We start from the raw sequence: 24,827 nt of genomic DNA on the forward strand, positions 1-24,827 counted from the left end.
AGAACCTAGAAATGCTTTGGCAATCCAGCTTGTAGCATACGATTTATTATTGCTTTATTATGTCTTACTAGACTGCAGAAAAAGTAAACTCATTGTGCTGTTATAAACCAGCCCTGGGCTGCAGAATAAGTTGTAGTTGAGAGTCTGTGAAATAAAATAGGTGTCCTGTTGAGAACTCTGTCTTTTCATTCTTTTTCCTCCTCATGCACAGGTATGTGTTTTAGATTCTTCATTAGGTCTTGGGAGTCAAAATGTTTGCTATCAAAATTACGCATTCTTAACCAAATGCTGTCAGCTTTCAGATAACTTTTGAACAATTGGACCTTTAGCTGTCCTTTTCAACTGAATTTGGTTTTGAGGCAAATTTCATACTGCGGTGTAGAGAATTTTGCTGTGGGTATAAACTTACAGAGGTAACACTCTCTATGGAAAAAACTGAACAAATGTTGACAAATGAACCCAAATAGTTTCGTAAATGAACATGCAACTCTACAAAAATCTGTCAATCCAACCCTCTGCTACACATTTATTCAGGCTTCGCTTTAGCAAAAAAATGCTGGGGCAGGTGATTATGTTTCACTTTTGTTCTGCAAAAGAGAGGCAGAGGTGGAGGTCGGATGTTGGTCTCCTTATCAGCACTGAGTAATGTCTCTTTTGAGGTTTGGTTTTTGATAAGAGTGGGCAGAGACAGAAGGTGGAAAAGGTGCGATGGGAGTTGGTCTGTAATGACAGCTCATGTGCTCTTGCTTCCTCCTGACCTGGGAGGTGCCTAGAAAAAGCCCACTGCCTGACTACAGAGCAGTCGCTTGTTTTCCGTAGGGAACTGGCTTCTCCTTGTTCCCAGCTGCCACATCAGTTAAAAGATAGCTAAGAAGGTATTTAATGCTTTCCTAATGTATTTCGTTAGCCATGTCTCATCATTGCCACATCCATCTTTGTGGAGGAAGGCAAGGCAAACAGTACCACCCAATATGGGAGGGAAGATTTTTTTTTTTTTTTGGTGATGCATCTGTTGAAATATATTTTACAGACTGGAATAATTTAGTTTGCTGGGATATAGCAGTGATATTCAGGGGCATCATGTGTCTATAGCTGAAACAAAGGATATCCAACAGAAAAGAGGTCAGTTGTTCCACTGCTGTCTGAACTCCTGGAGGACAGCAGATTTAGGACCTTGCCAGCACAAGGATAGTGCACTTTAACACAATTGACTTAAAAGACCCATGGAAGGAAGAAAGCACAGCTTCCATGGACTGCCATGTCAGAGAAGGCTCAGAGCCCTCAGAATCAATTTATTGTAATGTTGAAATAACTTTGGTTTTATCCTCAAACGTATTCAAACTTACCCCTTTGGAGAAAATTTGTCAGGGAGCCTCCTGCTCCCCATGCATGACATGTAGGGCTCTGCTTCCTCATATGCCAAGCAGGGACTTGCCGTGCCTGTGATGTTTCCCTTTTTCCACGCCTGCCACCTCCTGCTCCGTGAGTGTTTGCAGAGCCAGCGGGGTGGACCAGGGAGCGACAGCAGCAGCTGCCGGGTGCCGTGGCAGGAATGTGGACCCACCTCTCCTAAGGATCAGCTTCCCTCTCTTGGCTCCCGGCCGCCTGGAAGGTAAGCCTGCTCCATAGACAGCCCCCGTGGCTCCAGCGTGCTTTTCATTTCTGCAAGGAACATGCCATGAAATACTGGCTAGAAACGCTGCTGAGGTCCTGACGTTTCCAGGCATGTGCATGTGACATCGGGTGGATGTGCTGGAGTAACGTCGGGATACTTGCTGGCATGGCGTGCTGGGGCTGAGAAGGGTGGGCACCATAAAGAAGCTGGAAAGCTTAACGTGTGGCTACAAGTAGTGAGGGATCCTACTGAGTTTTGTGCTTGTTTTTTTTTAATTTTAACTTTTTTACTGGTTTTAAGTGTGGGACAGAAACTGTCTTTCCAAATCAGACCTCTAAAAATGACTGTGGATGTGATTTCTGTATTAGTCTCAGGGTCTTTAACTGATATATGTGACTTAAGTAGGTGATTTTCAACTGACTATAATACAATTGAGCACATCATGGACAGAATTATTACTTCTGACTGTTGAATGCTTATGGTGTGTCTGATGCTGAACAAATAAAAGCTACCAGCTTAGGAAAGAAACGGTGCAGGTGTATGACATGTGATACAGTCGTTGGCTGGCAGCCCTGGGTGTCAGCCATGTCAGGCTGAAAATGAAAATGTGCAAAGTAAAAGAATTGCAGTAGCCACATGAGTGAAAACACAGCTGAGAGTAACACACAAACATTATGATAGATAGTCCCTTGCTTCCTTCGCCAAGAACAGCAGATCAAGTGAGCAGAGAAAACACATCTGCCTAAATGGTTTATTTACACAAAACTACTATTTTGGATATTCAGCACTTGGTTGTTACAAAAAAAAATAACTACAACCCTTCCCCTGCCATCAGCTTCATCTCTTGGCCTCTTGTTAGATCCTGCTCTGAGAAGAAAAACAGGTGTCAAGAGACCAGTAACTGTAATACAAAGAAGTAATTGAAAATAGCGCAGTAATTTAGGCAATGTCTATAACATGCTTTTTACTTAACACCTGTTTACTATGTTTTCCCTTGCACAGTAAAACAGGAAATATACAGTTGCTAACAGTGTTTTAGAGAATCCTCGGAGTAAAATAACCATTATTTCTATGTAGGAATAAGAAATGTACTCCCCTAATTATATAAACCCAAATTCTCATATGGTTAGGATCATGGTCTTTCCTCAGGTTTAGTGTTGAAATGCCATGCTGAGCAAGGTGTGGTAGAAAACAAGATGATGTCAGCCTTTCCTTGCTGTCTCCAGGGTCCTTGTATATTGGCATCCTGGCTACGGAAGAGCCCTGCATCCAGTGTTTCTTATGCTCCCTGATTTCATTGTGATGGCATGAAGTTTGTTGTCGTATTCTGTTGCATTCTTAGCTTTTTGCTTCCATTCCTATCTCCCATGCAATCTGCTCCAACTCCCTAGGACTTGCACAGTCAGCAGTATGATGCAGCCGGAATACAAATTTCCATTCACAGGAAACGGAGCAATTAGGTTTTAATTGCTTTAATATTGTTTTAATAGTATTGTTTTAAGAGTATTTGTATATTAATAGTATATTGTTTTAACAGTATTTTAATTTTCACCTTTTTTTTCCCTTTCTTTTTATGGAACCCAGTGTTTGGGCTGTAGGAGCCACACAGTGAAAGGGGAAGGTGTCATTTTTTTTTTCTTGTGTTGTTAGATATCTTTACAAGAATAATGATGGAAAACCTGCTTGTAAAACTGAATACTCTCATCAGAATCTTATGTTGGAATTATTATGAATAAAGTCACTTCATAGTCACTTCCTTGGGTTTTTCTGTAATGATCACCTTTGATGTTCACGTGGGTGAGCTGACACATGAAAACAGTATCTGGAAGTAGAGAGTGTGAATGTGATTGAAGATTTAAGCTTTAGGGTAGTTAGTACTAAGTTACACATCGCATAAACTCCAGACAAAATGCACCAATGCTGGTGTAAGTCTGTATGGACTTACATATATGTTGGGTCCTACGTTGCTGGTTCGTTGCACCACTGACAGCCTGCTCTTTTACCGACACGGGTATCCATTCCCCAGCACGAGGAGGGAGCGACTCCCCTGGGAGCTGCCGTTTGGGAGCCTGCCGAGAGCCGGGGTATCCCAGCCACCGGTGGGACAGGGCTGGGGAGTCACTGAGCTCACGCAGCTGGTCGTGCCACCTGAGATGCTCTGGTCCTTGTCCGTGATTTAAAACCTGTGCAAACGGACAGGTCAATGGCAGCAGAGGTGCTTCAGGTTTTTCACCTGCGCCGCAGGAACGGTCGGTAATGTAAGCAGCAGCGTAATGTAAGCTGCTGTTTGGATCCCACTGAAGACCTCCTTTGAGGACGTTAAGTGGTACAAAGGCATTATGCAAGTCCCTGGACACAGGGATAAGTTTCAGCCTCACAGAAAAGATTTTGGAGATACGAACTTCTTCATACTGTTTGCCTTCCTGCTGAAGAGCAGGGAAGTACTACAGCTTTCCTCTGGGTATTATGTCGCTTACTCTTGTTCCTTTTCTTCCAGCATTTCCAAGAGATGCAGTGAGGTGTATTTTTACTCTTGTGACATCAAGCTCGTATTTATTCCCTCTACTACTGCAGCCCTTGTAGGTTTGACTGTTTCTTTGTGCTTGCCTTGCCGCACTCTCTCATCTGCTGGCTGCCTTACACTTCTGAAAATGAAGGTAAAAGAGACACTAAAGAAAAATAATTGTCAGTGGAGTAACTTTTTCTTTGTTCTGAAGAGTGTTTTAGAACAGGAACACTCTAAGATTTGTGGGTTTTCTGGTCAACTTTTCATATGTGAACTGTATAGACTGTTGTGTGACCACTTCTTTGACTGCCTTTTCTTCCTATCCAAGGCTCTAGAGATCATGTGCGCATAGCATCTAGCAAGAAACAAGCAGAGTGGAAAGGAGTGTGCCCAGTTTGGGCTGTTATTTCCACAAAGATGACTGAAAAATGATAGATGAAAAAAGGTTTTTGTAGTTATCTATCTATCTATCTATCTATCTATCTATCTACCTACCTACCTACCTACCTACCTACCTACCTACCTACCTATTTATTTTAGAAGAGTCTTCTTTTACCAATGTGTTGAGAGGAAGAGAGGGAAAGGAAGTGTGTTTTCTTTACCAGGGATTTAGTGAAGTGCTTAAACTGCCAGCATTACAAAGGGTTACATGTTTCTTAATGAACCACAGATTGACCAGAGAGCATCTTCTCATTTAACAGTAGCAAACATTTTCTGTGTGATTCTGTCACGTCATGCTTCCCCTTCCCTTGCTGGTACACGGAAAACCAACTTTGCGCGTGAATCGCCCCTGAGAAACCGCAACCCAGTTGATGTGGCAACTGGCGAGTGTGTTATAAACTGTGGCATCCACGGCAGAGCCGCTGAGAGATTCCCCCCGCGCCACAGTTTCTAATATTGGCCTCTTGACTTTGTCGTTGTGAACTAGAGCCAGGTTATTCTTCTACAGTCAACTAACAGACTCCACGACCACCAGCTATATGGGTATTAACTCCATTTTAGATGCTCACTGGTCACTTCTTGTGTTTAGGGGTGCTCATAGTGCCCACTGAAAGTTTTGCAATTTCTTCTACGTTTTGAAAATCCAAGATGTTATATCCTGATATTAGAAAAGGAGAGTACACTCTGCATGAACGTGTATTAGAGTACTCAGTCCCAAACGCTCAACAGGGAAAGATGAACAGCCAGGCTAAAGCACCATTTTAAAATACTGTTCTGTACGTTGTCTGTCTCTGTGTAACAACATGTGGTGCCAGCTAATCATATTTGTCATTTTATTTGCTCAGTAATCTCCATGAACACAAGCTAGTGCTACAGAGACATAGCTATTGTTTGCACGGACTTTTTAAGTATGAGCTTTCAGGGTAGACGGGGTGAGGGGGGAGTGAATGGGGCCAGTAACCAAAATCGCTCTTGAGCAATTTGCTGTGATGCCAAACCAACATTTATTGTTATCGGAGGCAGCTGCCTGCCCTCTCTCCACACTTCTATTTGTGGATTTTCGACGGCTATAAATGGAAACACACGCTGACCAGAAATCACCACCAGTGCTGCCTGACACTTCTCTCTCCCGGCTCCAAAAATACAGAGATATCTAACATGTAGTCAGGTTAAATCACTTCTGCTTGGGATATTAGGGTGTTGGGTTTTTTTCCCTGGGAAATGGAGTTAGGAAGACATGAAAGAAAAGTCTCAGGAAGAGGAGCCTTAGAGGAAAAGCAAACGGTAAGACTTGTTGAGAAATGTTGATATTCTTTTTTTTTTTTTTAATTTGATGATAAGAAGGAAAGACAAATCAGCTGTTGTACTTTATAGGAGTATTTCCCAGCTTCCTTCAACCACTGACCTTGAAGATTAAAACTCCATTCATGTACGTTAAATTAATTACGATGATACATGTCTGTGGAAATTATGGAAATTTGTGAGTGCATTTTCTGTGCATGTGAAGTCCAAAAACTGAAATCCAGTTCAACGTCGATTTGTTATTGTAACCCAGATTGATAGCTAATAGTCTTTAGTTTGCTTGAATTTTTTCTGAGGGACTATTTCATGTCTTTGCACATTATTTTCCATAACTTTGGATCAGTAAATGGCAGAGGAAATTGTTGGCTTGTGTCTGGAGATTACTGAAAAGAGGTGTGACTAAAACAAATTAAGAGAAGTGAAAACAGTCAAAACACAGCTTATATCTAATTAGTGTAGACTTGAAACACGAATCATAATTTGCCTTGCATTACCAAGGTTATTTTCTTGATATCACAAAAAGGACAGTTTATTCTTGGCTTTGCAAAGCTGTGAAGAAAGGAGGCCATCATTTTTGTTAAGAAACAAATTAGCACTGAATTTTTCAGCACCTGTCTTAAATAGTGGTGGTGTTGGCATTGGTTTGGTTTCATGGTGCACCAACATTTGCTCGTTTAATCATGAAGTTCTCCCCTACTAGCCTCAGTTAAGTGAGAATTGGAAAGCTTGTGTGTTAGTTAATAGTTTGAAATACAACTTCACCAAGGCAAGGTACATTGTGTAGCAAATATGGGAAGTGCTGAAACAAAATAATGACCTGGCTTTAAAGTACTTATTTTTTAAGAAAAGAAGTATTTATTTAAAGAGTAATATCTGAAAGCATTGCTGAAACTTCAGCATGAAGTTATAATATTATATTATACATATATATATTATCTAATATTTTACTTGTTCATGTTCTTATTAATAAATTAATACTTTAGACAGTGTCCTCAATTTCTGTGTTTGTGGTTGATATATAAAATATGAGAAAAACTAAAATTAAAAGCAATTATAAAACTAACAAAAGCTTCAGGAAAACATTCAGAGGGAACCTATGAAATTTTATTCTAGCTCATGTTTGAGGGAACTATATAGCAAAGTAATTAGATAGTATGATTATCTAATTGTGGACTGCATCCTGATGCACAAAGAACTGAGCAGGCAACCTTAAGTGAGGCTTTTCCAAAACTCAGAGTGCTTCATTTGGAACCCTAATGATCTTCTGATGGCTTTCTCAGCGTGCATCATTTACTAATTTTAAAAATGGCAAACTGGAGCAAACAGGGACCCTGCTGATGGGGGCCATGTTAACGCCCATGCCTGGTCACCCGCTGTTTGGTTGTTTCAAAGCTGAATCCCGCTAACACATCAAGCTGAGAGAGTCCCTGTTAGTGGTGGCAGGTCACATCCCTGTGGGTGCTCGGCGAGGGGGATAGAGGAGGCCCTCGCTTGGCGGGTTTCACCTTGCTCTGCTGACAGCGGAGGAATGCCCTGGCCCTCACCAGTCCTTCTGCCCCTGTCCCTGTCCCCTTCCAGCCAAGCCCTAGCCTCCTCTCCATCCCCTCTCTCTCTTTTTGCCTGTTTAGTCTTAGTGCCTTTCCTTCTGATTGCTAGATGGATTTCACTGCGCCCCCACTTTTTTCTCCTGGTTTTGTACCTCCTGGGCGTTTATTGATTCTGCCCTTTTCTCTTTGTTACATGCAGGTCACATCAATATTCAAACACTGCATGGGAGCAGTGTCAGTCTGTGGTACAGATACTATTTGTACATGTTATTGTTGCTGTCTCCTCACATATTTAACTTCAGTATAGCAAATACATAAGCTATTTAATATTATAGGTGCCATGAGGTGTCCATTGTCAATATTATATCCTATAAACTGGATGATATTTTCTATATGTATAACTGGATTTTTTTTAAAAAAATATATTTCATAGGAGCATAGGATAAGTTGGGTGCAAAGGGAGCTCTCTCTAGCCCAACCTCTTGCTTGAAGCGGCTATGGGATCAGATCAGGTTTCTCAGGGCTTTATCCAGTCAGGCCTTGAAGACCTCCAAGGGTGGAGACCACACAAACTCTCCGGGTAACCTGCTCCACTGCTGGGCTGTCCTCATGGGGAAAAGGCTTTTTCCTTTTATCAAGTCAAAATCTCTCTTGTTTCAATTTATCTCCATTTCTTTTTCCTCCTGCTGTGCGTTGCTGCAAAACACCCTGGCCCTACCTCCTTGATAGCCTCCCACAAGGACTGGGGGCTGCTGTTAGGTCCCCCCCAGAGCCATCTCTTCTCCAGGCTGAACAACCCAATCATCTCCCTCAGCCTCTCCTCACAAGGCAAGTGCTCCAGCCCTGACCATCTTGGTGGTCTCCACTGGACTTGCTTCAGTCCTTCAAAGTCTTCTATTGCAGAACCCAGAACTGGATGTCATATTTTGGATGTAATCTAGTGAGTGCTAAGTAGAGGAGGATAATTCCTTCCCTCGGTCTACTGGCCATGCTCCTGCTAGCACAGCCCAGGATGCTGTTGGCCATCCTTGCTGCCAGGCCCAGCTGCTGGCTCAGGCTCAACCAGGACCCCCATGGCCTCCTCAGCAGAGGAGGATGGCTGACGAGGCCCTCCCTTCCCAGGTCCATAATGTTGGCCCATTCCTCCAGCCTCCATTCCTCAGGCCCCTCTAAATGGCAGCCCTGCCCTCAGGCAAGACTCTTCCCCCTCAGTTTGGTGTTATCTGCAAACCTGGTGAGTGCCCTGCATCATGTCCTCTGGGTCACTGATGGAGATGTTAAACAAGACAGGTCTCAGGACAGAGCCCTGCAGCACTCCACTTGTTACTATCCTCCAAGAAGCGTACAAAGCATTAACCATGAACCTGATTGTCCTATAAGCTTCCAACTGTCTACTTGTCCACCACTCAGGCTGTCACATCCTACCATGGATCTGAGAATATTGTGGGAGACAGTGCTGGAGACGAGTCAGAGTAAATGACATCTGCTGTTCTCCCCTTGTTCACAAATACAGACACTTTATCACAGAAGGCAATCAGGGTGGTCGGTATGATTTCTCCTTGGTAAATCCATGTGCTGTTCCCAGCCACCTTCTTCCCACAGGTGGGTATAAGTTGAATCATCTCAAGTCATCCCTGCTGGATGCTATCCTCGTCCCTGACCTCTGCTGCTAAGCACAGATGCCTGGGAGACCTTGCTGTTGAAGGCTGAGGCAAAGACATCACTGAGTCACCCCAGCCTTATGCATACCTGTTTCCACCTCCTCTGCTGCCTTTTTGCACTGGAGCCCAGTTACAAACTCCCTGTTTAGCCACACTGATATCCTGATAAATCTGCTTGTCTTCCTGAATATCAGCATGGACAGTCTTGCATGTGGAAGAGGCTGTTTTCATAGACATGGCAGCTTTCCTGAGCTCCTTGTGTTTCCAAGCTGCCTGCCATGAGATCCCACTTACCAGCTCCTGGGTAAGCCAAAGTCGGGTCTCCTAAAGCCCAGGGTCTATGCTCCAGTACTTGCCTTCCTCACTCCCCACAGGAACTTCAGCTTCATTATTTCATGGTCACTACAGACAAGGCTGCCATTGAGCATCACATCCCCAGCCACTTTTTCCTCATTTCTGACTAATACATCCACCTGTGCACAACACTGGTTGGCCCATCTGGTGCCTGTATCAAGAGGACATCCTTGGCAAATCCTGGTTTTGTGTACCTTGTTACAAATATTTCTCCTTATTTTCAAGTCTCTAGTCTGTATTATCCTGACAATATTCTGATTGCAGAGTGTTAATTAAATTGAGACCAGTTCATGCTCAAAGTATAACCTCCATAGAGGACAACAACAGACAGTTTTATTTATTAAGTGGTATTGTACCTTTACATTCACTGCTTACTGTGGATGAGATAAATAATATAAATTCTCTACCACTTCAGGCTATTTGTGAAATTTATTGTTGAAGAATTCTTGTCCTTATTTCCTGGAGGAAGACTCCCCAGTGGCCAGAATCCTGAAGAGAGGCTTTGTGTGGATCTGTCTGTGGAAATGGAAGATAATGGAGGGCCCATTTTGTGATGGGAAAATAGAATGACTCACTATAAAATAGATTGAACTAAGCAGATGGACTCCATTTTCCTTTTCATCATTTTGATTTTAGCATAGCTCAGAAGACAGAGTAATTCTAGAGTTTCCCTATTGAAATGATGGCTCAGCTCAAAATAGTCTGTTTACATTCTGAACTCATCTGCCGTTAATGCATACTTCCTCTGTTATTTGAAATTATTTTAATTATATTTCACACTTGTCTTTTTCCTATTATTTGATCTATTCTCTCCCCATGAAAATACAGCACATGAAGTATTGTGTTTAAAATAATGTTTACATTGGTATGTTTAACAGGGAACATTCAGTCTCTGTGCTTTAGTTTGTGTTATAAGGGGTTTTTTTTTAACTGTCTTGTTACATTAAGTACTGACAAAAGAAAAGTTATATCGAGAAAATAAACCAAATTAATATGCAGATCAGAAATAATGCCACACACTGCTTGAAATGGCATTAAGGTTAGTTTTTGGATGAGAGGGTGTACTCTGTAAGAAAGGGCTGCAGGATGTTGTTCAGAGAATTAGTGTTTGTTTTTCACAAACAATACGTGGATACAGCTCCTACAGAGCGAGGCAGTTCAGATCAATCCCACCCAAGTGAAACAACGATTAACCTTTTTCCGCTGGCAGCAACAGAAGGAGTCCTGTCAAGATCTCTGGGAAGTGCTGTGGTAAAGACTCCTGGGAGAAGACAGCCCATTTCCTGAAGTTTGCCACCTAAGGGAGCCCAAACAGGATGGAGGGTGGTGACTGATATGGTGATGACTGGCCCTGCTCGCAGGTTTAGTTGTTGATTTAACAATGGTGTAAACCAGGTGAGAAATGAGTATGGGATGGGAAGGGTTGTCTGAAGAGCAGAAGTAAAGAGGAGGAGAGCTGGGTGGAGTCTGGTGGGAGTGGGCATGGCAGGAGGCACCGGGTCCAATCACCCACCCACGGGGACCTCTTCTACCAGGCCACTCTTGCTGTTGTGCTGGTGAGGGCTGGTGTCAGAGAGGCAGAGATGGCAGCACAGCCTCCTGGCTCAGGCTGTCCCTTCTTTGCCAGGGGCAGGACCCCGCAGCCAGTGCTCTGTCACGCTACCTCCTGGTATGCACGGGCCACTCCGAGCAGGCACTGCCGCTGCCCTATAGCGGCCATGGTACTCAGAGCGGGCAGTTCAGTGAGCAGGGCTGGCCACAGTACTGGTCGAAGAGGTGTAGTAAAAGCTCTTAGTGAAAAGCAACAGGGAAGGAAGAGGAGCTGAGGGAAGAGCACGTGTTTCTTTGTGCAGATACAGGGAGTTAAATGGACAGCAGGATCATCTCTGGCAACAGCAGAAATCTCTATGGCTGAATAACGATGGAATAGCCGATCCTGCCCACAGCATCCGAGGGAACTGTGCTTACACCTGTGTGACACACCAGCCTGTGAGCCTCTCCTCCTGGTGCCCCTCCAGATTCACTGGGGCGGGTGGGTAAAGTCAAGATGGGAAGGATGTGCTTGCTGCTCAAGGGAGGCAACTTGCTTTAGCGTCCTTGAGAGGGGCAGGTCCGTAGATTCCTTGTGCATTGGGCATCTCAAATCCATGCACAGCTCAGGGTCTGCATGCTTGTATGTGTCTAGCCAGGACAGTGGTGTAAGATCACAGAACAGCACCTCTGAGGTCAGCTGGGCATCATCTTTTTCTTTGGAGAGAGAAGGTGATAATCACTGTGGGTGAGGATGGCAGAGATTCAGAGGAGGTGAAATACAGTGATACAGCCCAGAGTGCAGAATGTATAGGTGCTTCAGCAGGTTACGCTCTGTGAGAGCAGTGGCACGTATACAGAGAACTGCCAGGCACAAACCCGTTGTCCTCTTTGCCTGTCCTCTCCCCTAACAGAGGACAGGCTGGTGGCTGCTAGGCTGCTGATTTACGTGGTTCAGACGAGAGGGTAAAGGTGAGAGGTAAAACGAGATTTTTTTTTTTTTTTGTTTAATCCTCTTTCTTAACTGGTTTACTTTACACCTTGATGTTTCTACTTCTGTCTCTTGTAAGAACACACCTACCCAGAACAGAAACTCATAAAAATACGTTGCCTGCCTGAATCCATTCCTCAGTTTGATAATTCGGTACTGAAGTATGAGCATTGTGCTCATCTCCAGCATAGCATATGAAACTAAATAAGCACACAAACTTACTATATAGTCAGAGAAGGTTTTATGTGTGTATACATTTACATGATTCCTGTTTATCTAAGAGGAAAGCTTCATTTCTTGCTCTGGAGGTTGTTTGTGACCTCCTCTGGGAGCTTCTGTCATGCCGCTGAGTTCAGCTCGCACTTAAGGCATTTTGTACTACCTTGTCCCAAATTACAGCATCCTCAGCTAAAAGGATTGGTCATGGGAAACACTTTCAAATATCCCTGAGCTTTGAAGATCAGGACTGAGGCTTTGTAGTGGCTACAGCAAGAAACTGATAAGATCCTAGCATGGAGGCAATCACATATCACTGTGCAGGTACAAGGAGGTGGCCAAGGTGGCACCCCAGTTAGAGGATCAGCATTTCCTCTTGTGTACCTAGAGATGAGGCATTCCTGCCTAGATGTGAGGAGGCATGGATTACTCCAACAAGTGATCACTGAGGAGGAAGGAATAAACTTGGAGGCTGACAGTAGCAGCATATTTTTAGCACTGTTGATGTGACATTAAACAGGACCAAAGCAAGCGGGAAGCACTGAATCCTGGTCTGCCCTCCTTTCTAATCCCATCACTTAGCTCCAGCCTTACTTGAGTTTATGCTACCTTTTCTTTAACCTAACAGCAGTCATACAGAGGTGCTGCTAGAACGCTTGAGGTAGGCTCTGGTTGCATCAGTGGAAAAAGAGCTGTGTTGGAGACATCAGCACATTTTTGGCCAGAGGTTATGCAAAACATTACCATGTAATCTCACCCAAGGATTCAGAAGGGGAAGGCAGCAGAATCCTGCAAGGATGTGAATGTGTTGATAAAAGAGCCTTTCTAGGAATAAGTAACAGTTGCATATTTGACTTTTTGGCATGAGGAAAGATAAGAGCCCCAGCTGGATCAACTGCTGCAACAAGTCATACAGGGCAGTTCAAGTTATTGCATTATGGGGGAGGCAGCAAAGAAAGGAGTATTAGCATGGAGAGACAGCCCATGCTGATGAATTAAAACAGTTTTGGGAAATATTTCTAGGCACTGGAGCTCTCTTAATTCAGTTAAATCAAAAGTTTGGTCTGCAGTATGGTATTGGTTTGGTATTTGCCTGTATTGAGTTTGCATGGCAAGGTATTGGTAGTGGTGGAGCTACAGAGGTGGCTTCTGTGAGAAGCTGTTAGAAGCTTCCCCTGTGTCTGATAGAGCCAATGCCAGCCGGCTCCACCTCTGGTAGCACCTCTGTGGTAACATAGTTAAGAAGGGGAAAAAAACCCACCAGGAGCAATTGTAGTCAGAGAGGGGAGTGAGAATATGTGAGAGGAACAGACCTGCAGACACCAAGGTCGGTGCAGAAGGAGGGGGAGGAGGTGCTCCAGGCACCAGGGATGAGATTCCCTTGCAGTCCCTGGAGAAGACCATGGTGAGGCAGGCTGTCCCCCTGCAGCCCATGGACGTTCATGGTGGAGCAGATATCCACCTGCAGCCCATGGAGGACCCCACGCTGGAGCAGGCGGATGCCCAAAGGAGGCTGTGACCCCATGGGAAGTCCACACTGGAGCAGGTTTGCTGGCAGGACTTGTGACCCTGTGGGGGACCCGTGCCGGAGCAGTTTGTGAAGAACTGCAGCCTGTGGGAAGGACTCACGTTGCAGAAGTTGGTGGAGGACTGTCTGCCATGGCAGGGACCCCACGCTGGAGCAGGGGAAGAGTGTGAGGAGTCCTCCCCCCGAGGATGAAGAAGCAGCAGAGATAATGTGTGATGAACTGACCGTAACCCCCATTCCCCGTCCCCCTGTGCCGCTGGGGGGGAGGAGGTAGAGAAATCGGGAGTGAAGTTGAGCCCAGGAAGAAGGGAGGGGTGGGGGGAGGTGTTTTAAGAGTTGTCTTTATTTTTCATTACCATACTCTGATTTGATTGGTAATAAATTGAGTTAATTTTCCCCAAGTCAGGTCTGTTTTGCCTGTGACAGTAATTGGTGAGTGATCTCTCCCTGCCCTTATCTCGACCCATGAGTCTTTCTTTGTATTTTTTCTTCTCTGCCCAGCTGAGGAGGGCAGTGACAGAACGGCTTTGGTGGGCACCTGGCCTCCAGCCAGGGTCAACCCACCACATTGCCTTAATGGTACCCACAGGAAGCTTGAGAGTTAGAATGGGCCAGAGACTAGTTCCAGAACTAAGTCTGGATATAGAGACCATTACTAAGAAAAAATCAAAACATATGTTTTCAAAACATATCCCTCAGGAATGTGGGGTGGTACTTGGGAAGATGTTCACTGTCCATTGCTGCTGCTAACACTGAAATTCAGGATGGACACTAGGAAAAGCTCCTTCATTAGAAGTGTAGGGCAGCACTGGAACAACCAGGGAATTTGTGGACTATCCACTCTGGCAAGTTTTCAGGACTCAAATACACAAAGCCATGGCTGACTTGACCTTGCTATGGCAGTAGTCTTACTTTGAGCTGGAAGCTGGAGTGGATGACCTCTCAAGGTCCCTTCCAAGAAACATTTCTTTCATTCTTTCATTTCGAAGCTGCATGACTGCACTTGTCAGGAAACACGCTGACAGCTTTTTCCATCTGCAAGAGACTTTTAACACATTTAACGTGGATACAGAATGAGACGGTGCTTATCATTAAGACCTCCTCATTCTTGCATTATAACCCTACTGCTTTCAATTCACTGTCCTTTGAATTCTGAAAGCACTCAATAACACAGCAGTGGCATTAAATTTGTTACTTTGATATGAATTCTTGGAAATAGAGCTACTTGACAATGAACAGAATAAAAGGAAAGAAGTGATTAGTGAAAGGGAGAGAGAAGGTGGACCTTAACTGAGCTAAACTTTCAGGTCATCAGGTAGACAAGCAATAACATGCTTCCATGTTTGCTTTGTATCAAGTATGAAATGCATGACATTTCAGTTTGTTTTGCCCATATTGCCCTCCCTGGATACACCATTAGATTATCTTTAAAGGCTGGTAATTAGTGATTGCTTCTCACAATAATTTTCCTAAATGCATTTTAGACATTGAGTCTAAACATCTTAAGCACTAACTTACCCAGAAAAAACTAAGTCTTCTGAAGGAAAATGATTGAAATATCAGGGCATCTGTTTTTCTGCTTGTCTTTGAAATAATGTTGCTTTTGTGGCAGAAATGACACAATAACTTCATTGATATTTCTCTAAAAAGTAAATTAATTTCATCAGGGCATTTTATCAAAAAAGTCTCTCCCAAGGAAGGCAGTGGTTACTTTTTCTCTCTCTTTTTATACAAAATATGGTCATACCATGTACTGATGCCTGTTAAAGGAACTCTAAATAATGCATCAAGTCTCTGTCAAGTGAAGTTTGTTTTTTCATCTCTCTTTGAGGAGAAGATTCCATTGGATGAGGAGAAGTGGGAGTAGGGTGGCTTATATTTCACTTTTAAAATACATAGTCTGCTGCACTGGACAGTTAGCAAATGCAGGTTGAAGAAATGCAACCTGTGTGTGGAATGAATTTGTGCTACAGGCAAATGATGATGTGCTGGTGAGTACCTACCACTTCCTAACAGGATGGAAAATGGAGCATTACCTGGTGGTCCTTAGTTTCTGGGACCACCCAAAACCTTTGATTCCCATTGTTTCTCCTTTAGAGTTGAGCCTACTTGCCTAATTAAGTTCTGTTCTATCAAGGGAGCAGAGCTGCAGCTCTTTCCTGAGTGGTCTTCTGGATGTCTGATCTAGGGGACATCATGATGAAACCTTTCCCTTGGGCTAAAACTCAAAGGAAGTCAGAGGGGTGCTGTCACGCTTTTGTGGTCGACCTTCAGCTGAATCAAAGCCCATTCTGAGATGACATTTTTGTCGTTATAAAGCCCTTATGCCATTATCAGTGCATCTAAGCATTAAAGCTGGGTGAACAGATATGGAACAATCATCATCATTCTCCTTGTATGATTTTATCAACATCTGTCATTGTTAGGATGGTCTTCCAGAGAACACACATAGCTGGACTGCTCTTAGGGCTGTGATCCTGTAACACGTGTCTGTTATTGTATTACATTTCCTAGAATCACTTAATAGTACAAGAGTCTCAGCTTTCATTTTAAAACATATCAATGGTCTCACCACTGTGGTTGCAAAGAAAAGGTTCAGATTGAGACCTGAAAGCAATACTACAGTGAAACTGCCTGAAACTATGACATGGTTGGCACAGTGGCTCCAAAAGGTGTGATATGTCAGTGCAGTTAGGAGTCGGGCTGTGGAGATGGTGATAATTTCATTTTAGAACAGTTTTCAAGATTTCAGAAAGTTCTTTTTAGTCTTCTTGAAAATGGAATTGTGTCTGCAAATCTCTTTCCCTTAAAATCTGGAGTGTGTTGAATGAAGTATGATGCTGCAGGCAGGGGATAGCCAAGGCACTGGTTTGGGATGTGCCCAAAGATCTGAAGGGCTTTTCTCTTCATATCATCATGGACTCAGGCAGAATAGGGAACTGGACCTCGATAATCTCTCTGAAAGACTGATTTCTTCTCATGAAGCTCATGTAGGAATCCTCAAGAGCATAGTAGATTCAGATGAACATTAATTTTTCTATGGATATTTGGAAGATGCCCATTTTTCAGCTTGGCTTACATTGGCACAAAGGCCTTTCTTTGTCCATGACAGCTGACCAGAAGACTCTCTATGGCAGAAAAACAGAAGTGTGCTAGCTTGTCAACCCGCTGCATTGCATCCTAAATGCTCTAGTAAGCACTCTGCAGCCTTCCTTGCCTTTCTAAGGGTCAAATGCTGTGCCAATCCAAGTGGACAGTGACCAGGGAGCATATTTTGGTGTGTCAAGGCAGGGCAGTTACTGTAATGCAGCCCTGTGAATGCCATCACAGCATACACAATACTGCACAACCAAATGTGCAGGTCAACGTCTGTTCAGAAGCAGAAGGCTTTCCACGATGGTTCTGTGTTTTCACAAGAACTTTTTGTTCACAGCTAATTTGTTAATGTTTATTGTGAAATAGCTGAACTATCAGATGTCTTGTCCAGTAGCAAAAACTGCTTCTTATGTTTTGGCAGCGGTCATCCTGTCATCAGATCTATTTAACAATGTTGTTTTAAGACAACATTGATCTTGATTGAATGTGATGGTCATACAGAAAACCTTTCTGCATTAAATACTTCATTGTTGAGAGTTAACTGGTAGCTTTTTCTAAAAGACTGATGGTAACATCTAGTACGTACTGCAAAATACTTTCTGATGGCATTTTTATTATATCCATCCCTACCTGGTAGGCTTAAAAGGATTAATTAAATATAGATTGAACTAATGAACATCTGTTCTTGAGGAAAAGGGACAAAAGCAGATTTGCTGAATTTAGATGAAAAATTTATTTTTCTCAACAGCTTTTAGTTTGTTCAGGATTCTGAAAAGTGGAAAGCAGCAGGCTGAAGCTTTTCACATCTTGAATTGTACAAAAATGAATGTATTCATACTCCAGAACTGACATATTTACAGAAATCCAAAAAACAATTTCACATTTGTCTCTATGAGGCAGAAATTGAATCATTACCATTCTGTCTTTGCTGTTTCATGTTTCTTATCTTGATGATGAAGAAAATTGGGAAATCAAACATGGGAAAATCATAGGAATTTTTAAATGTTATGTTGTTAAATGATGTGAAATACATCATGTGGATTCACGTGAACCACTTAAAATTGAAGATTCTGGAAAGGGCCATCAATTTTTTTCTCCCTGTTGAATACATTTAAAATTGTTTTCGTAGTCATTCCATATATCTCATAAAAAGTTAATGACAGCGCATTTATCATCATTTTGCTGCTTCTTACAAATATAGCTGTTGGTGATGATTTCATATAACAAACATGCTAGAAAAAATCAGTAGATTTTTCAGCCTCAAGCAAGAACTAAAAGTCATTTAATATCCTTCTTTAGTAAATGCACCTTGAAATACGTCCAGATCAAAAGCCAGACATCAGCCGAACTAAGTGATAATCTAGCAAAGAGATGGTAATTCTTAGCAAAGCTCCTGAGCCAAAACCCTGCTCTCTCTTTCAGTCTGAGACAGCAATAGCAAAATGCAAAGTATTTGTGTTTGAAATCCCAGGAGACAAAAGGACATGATTTGTCTTTGTTTTTCTGCAACATTATCATGTTTTCACTCATGTTATGAAGCTGATCTCAGTTGAAAATAGAGCAGATTTCATTATAGTTACGTTATTTGCAGTCTATTAGGTGAACTGGCACTGATATTTGCACATAAAAAACAATTCCAAGAAACTGTCAGTGGTTTATTTGTCAGGAGAGGAGTAGTATCCTAGTTTATAGTGTCTTTTTCTGTGACAGAAGGTCTATGTGCTGAAGGATTACAATGATAAATTATTCCTGTAATGAAGTCAACCTTCAGTTCCTCCCCAGTTGCTAAGGAGCGAAAGTCAGGGCTGAGGGGCTCCAAGGTCGCAAACCTTGCCAATGACTTGTGGTGACGCAGTGCCGCATCATGTGATGGATTGCCTGAGGTTTTCAGGAGCTCCAGTATTTGTTGCTTCTGATAATCTACATCTGAAATAATGTACTTTAAAGTTTGGAAATTAGGATTATCAGAGGAAATTTAATTTTCCCTTTGTTTTATTCATAAGTGCTATGACATCAACATCAATAACAGGATTATGGGCTATTTCTTTCTTCTTAAATGGTGTTTGTGCTTAGGAATCACCACCACCAGCTACATCAGGATATGATGTGATCAGAACAAAAGAACAGTTACCCTCAGTGATCTTATAAGTAAAATGCAGTAAAATAAAACCTAATATTTCATCCTGCTGTTTCCAATTGAATATTTTTGCATTATTCAGAACACATGCTTCCTGACATATGCGGAAAATGTAAGGCAAATGGTTAAGATGTCCAAAGAAAAGGAAACTTGGCATTTCCAACCTTCCACACAATGGCAGTCAAAGGAATGAGTTCAGAAAACGGTTCTGCACACTGCAAAGTGCTCTCAGAAATTACCCACTGGCAGGAAGGGGTGAGGGTTACACTCTCAAAATTACTAGGGACAGTTTAAAGCTGTTTCTTACAAATGACACATTCAAAATTTGTAGGTATTAGTCATTTTTTAAAAGTAGAAATGATCAGGCCACTTGACTTCTTAGGAACACTGTATCACTGTCTCTGTGAAGTGCTCAAGTACTGCAGATGTGAGTGTCATGAAAAAGTCTGGAAATTTCCTGATGCTCTCTGCAGTGTAGGGCTTGGGAGGGGTGTGAGACCAGGCATTGCAGTGTTAGGATGTGCTTTGACACATGTTGATGTTGATTTTCAGAACATACTATGCTGTAACAACATTATTTTAGAATTCAGAACTTAATCTCACTTGAAATTTTGACCTTAGTATTCTGAAAGCATCTCTTTTCTGTTTTTATGCATAACTTTCTTGATAGGAAATGCTCTTCAGAACAGGATTACTTATATAGTCTTATTTTTGTTGTATATTGTAGATACAATGTAAAACATTATTTGTCTATGAAATTGTATATTATAATGTTACAATTCATGTTCCTGAGTTCTGTTTCTATTACTATTTCTCATACAAAATCTTAAAGATGTTGGTGTTCCCTCATTACTGATGCAGGAGAAGGTTTAAATATTTCAGTTGTCGTCTTTCAGATTTCTTAAACAAGAACAATTTGTTCCAGTAGTGGAATTATTTTTTGAAATAATGGCTTTTGCATAAATATAAATAGTTACCAATATGTACTGGGTTTGCATGGCCAGGTTTTGGTAGCAGGGGGGCTACAGGGGTGGCTTCTGTGAGAAGCTGCTAGATTCCCCCGTGTCCGAGGGAGCCAATGCCAGCTGGCTTCAAGATGGAGCCGCCGCTGGCCAAGGCCGAGCCCATCAGCGACAGTGGTAGCGCCTCTGGGATAACAGAGTTAAGAAGGGAGAAAAACCAGCAGGAGCAATCATAGTCAGAGAGAGGAGTGAGAATATGTGAGAGGAACAACTCTGCAGACACCAAGGTCAGTGAAGAAGGAGGGGGAGGAGGTGCTCCAGGTGCCAGAGCAGAGATGGAGCCCATGGAGAAGACCACGGTGAGGCAGGCTGTCCCCCTGCAGCCCATGGAGGATGATGGGGAGCAGATATCCACCTGCACCCATGGAGGACCCCACGCTGGAGCAGGTGGATGCCCAAAGGAGTCTGTGACCCCATGGGAAGCACGGGGAGCTGGAGCAGGCTCCTGGCAGGACTTGTGGCCCCATGGAGAGAGGAGCCCACACTGGAGCAGGTTTGCTGGCAGGACTTGTGACCCCGTGGGGGACCCACGCTGGAGCAGTCTGTTCCTGAAGGTCTGCACCCCATGGAAGGGGCCCATGCTGGAGCAGTTTGTGAAGAACTGCAGCCGTGGGAAGGACTCACATTGGAGAAGTTGGTGGAGGACTGTCTGCCATGGGACGGACCCCACGCTGGAGCAGGGGAAGAGTGTGAGGAGTCCTCCCCCTGAGGAGGAAGGAGCGGCAGAGACAATGTGTGATGAACTGACCACAACCCCCATTCCCCGTCCCCCTGTGCCGCTGGGGGGGAGGAGGTAGAGAAATCGGGAGTGAAGTTGAGCCCAGGAAGAAGGGAGGGGTGGGGGGAGGTGTTTTAAGAGTTGTCTTTATTTTTCATTACCATACTCTGATTTGATTGGTAATAAATTGAATTAATTTTCCCCAAGTCAGGTCTGTTTTGCCCATGACAGTAATTGGTGAGTGATCTCTCCCTGCCCTTATCTCAACCCATGAGTCTTTCTTTGTATTTTTTCTTCTCTGCCCAGCTGAGGAGGGCAGTGACAGAGCGGCTTTGGTGGGCACCTGGCCTCCAGCCAGGGTCAAACCACCACACAATATTTATCTCAATGAGCTATCTCAGGGTAGCAGTAATTCAGTTCAATAGTTGTCTGTCTTCCTTTGTAAGTGCAGACATATATCATAGTCTTATATTGTAGCTACCTTATTTTTAATGTCTGTGAGAGCATCCAGTTTCTAAACATATCCAGCAGCTTACATGTGTAGTCCAAGAGTTTATCGAATATCCATTGCATGTAAATGATTTAGATGGTTAGTCAATGACCCCCAAAATATTTAACTCCCTTCGACAGCAGATTACCCATTTCAGTCAATGTCAGTGATTCCAGTAAATGTGTTATTACTTACATATATGTATATATCCTCTCACATAGGGACTATATTAAGTGATGATCTGTGTGGCATGTCTGAAATACTGCCCTACAGCAGAACAGATGCCAAACCATGAAGAACAGTATTTTTGTATTCGGCTATGCAGATATGGGACAGTATTTGTGGAAGAAAGTGTGAATAGAGCTGATAAGATGTTTTGTAAACTAGCATTCACTTTTGAAGCAGAACCCAAAGGTATTTTGAAGCATTATTAGGTGTTTCTGAGTTCAGTGTGTTAGCTTTTGCTCTCAAAAGAGGAGACCATGAGTTGTTTGGAGCGTGGCTGTGCCTTCTTCTGAAAGAATCTGGCCATTCTGGGACATCTCCGAGCCACATTTTCTTTTTTTTTCTGCACTGGTGGAAATTGAGAGAGATATTTTAGTGCTCCAGCTTATTGAATGCAGAGTAAAATGGGTCACATAATATTCAGGATTCAAAATGGTTGTTCTGAAAACCAATGGAGACTCTACATCATCGCATAAATATTAATAATCTTTGCATCATCATTAGCATTACTAATATTGTAATTTTATATGATGTATGTTGCAAGTTCATCCATGAATCGTCTACACGAGGGCCTCTTAGCTCAAGGTTAGGAGCAAATACGTAACCAATGACTACTCTTGTCTCCAGAACACATTGCAGATGCTATTGTACACGGAATTCTTCATGTGAATTCTTTGTAAATGTCTTTCAAGTCAAGTTAGATGTTTATTTTAAGCTGCTATTGAATATATGGAAAAAGAACTATTTCAGGTGATCTTGAAACGATCTTCAGAAGATTGAGAGCAGCTCATTTTTCCCCTCTAATTCATGACGAACCATCCCAACATTTGTAATATTCTTGAATTCAATAAATAGTTCTGTAATTAAATGTGTGTAATTTTAAATCTGTAGATTTTATAATTGCCATAAATTAAAATTTATGTGTATTTTTATGCTGGAAAATGAGGTACATTTTAAAGCAGTTTTAATGAAGTTTTAAAAGTAGTTATATCATAAGTTTAAGATGTTTTCTTTGCTTTTGCTTTCATTTCAAAGGAATGAACATATCTGACTTTTAGAGAAAAATCATCAGAAAGTACATTTATGTCTGTCAGCCTTTTGGTGAAATCAGTTATTCAGAAAATGACTAAAATGACTGGCTAGGTATTATGTGTCATGGGGAGTACTTAGGGTATTCGGAACTATTAACCCACAAAGAAATTGAAAGCTACTTTTTAACATTCAAAAATAGACACAGAACAACCATTTATTTCTCAATGAAGGCTATTTGCAACAGCCAGTTACTTTTCAAATTTGTTTCATTATATTCTCACCAGTTAAGTTTACATTTTTGGTCCATGAGTGCGACGTTTCATCCCGCTCTGCCCTCCTCCCGCTGAACAGCAGTGCTGCACTGTCGGGAACGCCTCCGGAGTGTGGGTGCGCTCCGCGGTGCCTGGTTTCGTAATGCGCTATCCCTCCTTTTCCTGAGAATTGCGTGCTGCCTATCACGAGATGTGGATCTCTGACACCTGATGAATAAATCATAGGCTGGCTTTGGGCATGAGATGAGCACCTCAATGCTGAGCTGAGCCAAGGCGGTAGCACCTCTGGATAAGCCATAGTGGTTGCATAGGTACCTAAGGACATTTTAGTCCCCAAATTTAGGTACCCATGGGTTTGCAGATGCTGAAAAGGGCTGGACAATGAAAGGAGGAGGAACAGGAGTTGAAAAGTTGAACCTAGGAGCACTTTTGAGGCATAAGCGTTGTTTTGAATTGTTAAATTGGTTTTGGTGGGAGCTTCAGCACTTAGTTGTTTCCTGACGCAATGAGACTTGGCTAAATCATTTTACTCCTTCCCTGCGTGGGCCAGTGAAATTGGTGTTGTAGGGAAAAGTACTGGTGAAGTCAAAAGTGGGGTGAGTCTGGGGGGTCTTTGCACTCAGCAGTGCTGCAGCAAAATGTGAAAATTGCAGTGTCAGTGGCTGCATTAGTCCGGTTGAAGTCCTGCACAATGTGGTGTGTACACCGCAAACATTGCAGGTTGCAGATGTACCTGTAATGCAGACATTAGACAAGGCTTAGGAAGAAAGCTGGTGGTAAGAAAGGAGAGGTAGGGAGTCCTAAAAATCATTGTGAGAAGGTGGAAAAAAAGTGATACCAGTCAGACATGGGAGAAATGAAAGAAAATAAAAAAGCGAATTAATACAGAAAAAAAAGAAGTAAAAACACTAAAAGAGAGAAGAGATGGTGGGAGTGAGAATTAGATAACTGTGATGAAAAAAAAGTTCAAGAAACATTGGAACAGAGAAAGAGAACAAAAAATAGGGGATGTGATGGGCTGAATATTCCACAGGCTTATTCTTTGTAATAATTGGCATGTGTGAAGTGAATAGCTGCCTTTTATTGATCAATCTAATACTTCATCTTTTGCACCTAATACTAAGTTTCCTCACAGTTTTGGTAAATAATTTTGTAGAATTCACAGATTACTTGCCAGAACACCTGTAAGGAGCTTGTAAGCTTGACTTAACAGGAGAAACTCCTTCTGCTAATGTGTTTATAACAACCTTTCGCATTGATGAAGTGATTCTCCCAACATCTGTTAATTCCCCACTGGACACTTAAAAGCCTCTTCCAAGGAAAAGTTTAGTTGTGCTTTTTCACATATTGCAGGATAAGGAATTTTAATAAGGAGACCAAACCTTCCTGCTGGAAGGTTTTGCTGGCTTCATTAGCACAACTTTCCATGTAGGTTGATATGCAAGAGACAACTCTTTTCTTTCCGTACAAACAAGTTTTGCCATTGACTCCCGTGCCAGAGCCCAGCTGAACTGTAAACAAGATTTCCCTCCTTTCCCTCCAGCACTTTTATATAAAGCACTTGACTGCACTTGTTACTCAGTCTTACCCAAATGATTTTATATTGATCTATATAAATATAGATAGGTATAAAGAAGACTTTTATATCCCAGGATGGCTGTATAACTAGAAGATACACTTCTACTCAGGAAGCCAGGAGTGATACTTCTCATCGTATCTTCAAGTGAGAATGCTTCAGCTCTTTGCTTGATTTATTTTGCTGTTATTATTTCCATGGTTAATATCTCTCCAGCATCTGCAGACAATCCTCCTTTGCTGCTGCTCTTTCAGTGCCGAGGTTGCCTTCTCACTCATCAGCGTGAGGCAGTATGTCACATTTTTGGTTGACCTCTTGTTCTCCTGTAGCTTCTGAAGTGTTTACAGGATTTGTGTCGCTCTGGCTCGCTGCACGCCAGGCACGTGAGGCAGCCGTTGTGCTCCAGCCTGACAAGAGCTTTGGGCATAATCACAAGAATTGTCCTTTCACAGCTTTGCAGCGCTCTTCAGTCCCGTGGTTGGGTCTTTATTTGAGTCTAGAGATAACCTCACTTTTTTTCAGCATTAGGAAGCCTGGAGTAATATCAGATAACATAAATTAGATTGTG

At 42.6% G+C, this 24,827-nt stretch overlaps 1 protein-coding gene across 7 annotated transcripts in view; it reads left to right on the top strand.

Annotated features, from left to right (window-relative positions):
* The first annotated feature begins 5,664 nt into the window (after window positions 1-5,664).
* Window positions 5,665-24,827, top strand: part of MLIP (muscular LMNA interacting protein) — a 121,155-nt gene continuing 101,992 nt past the window's right edge. For all 7 annotated transcript variants that reach the window (XM_054819058.1, XM_054819060.1, XM_054819061.1 and 4 more), the window contains exon 1: window positions 5,665-5,846. In XM_054819058.1, the coding sequence (XP_054675033.1) occupies window positions 5,784-5,846 (63 nt within the window). In that variant the 5' untranslated portion in view covers window positions 5,665-5,783. The remainder of the gene's footprint in view (window positions 5,847-24,827) is intronic.

This window comes from Grus americana, chromosome 3 (assembly GCF_028858705.1).
Source record: "Grus americana isolate bGruAme1 chromosome 3, bGruAme1.mat, whole genome shotgun sequence".
NCBI classification, from domain to species: Eukaryota; Metazoa; Chordata; class Aves; order Gruiformes; family Gruidae; genus Grus; species Grus americana.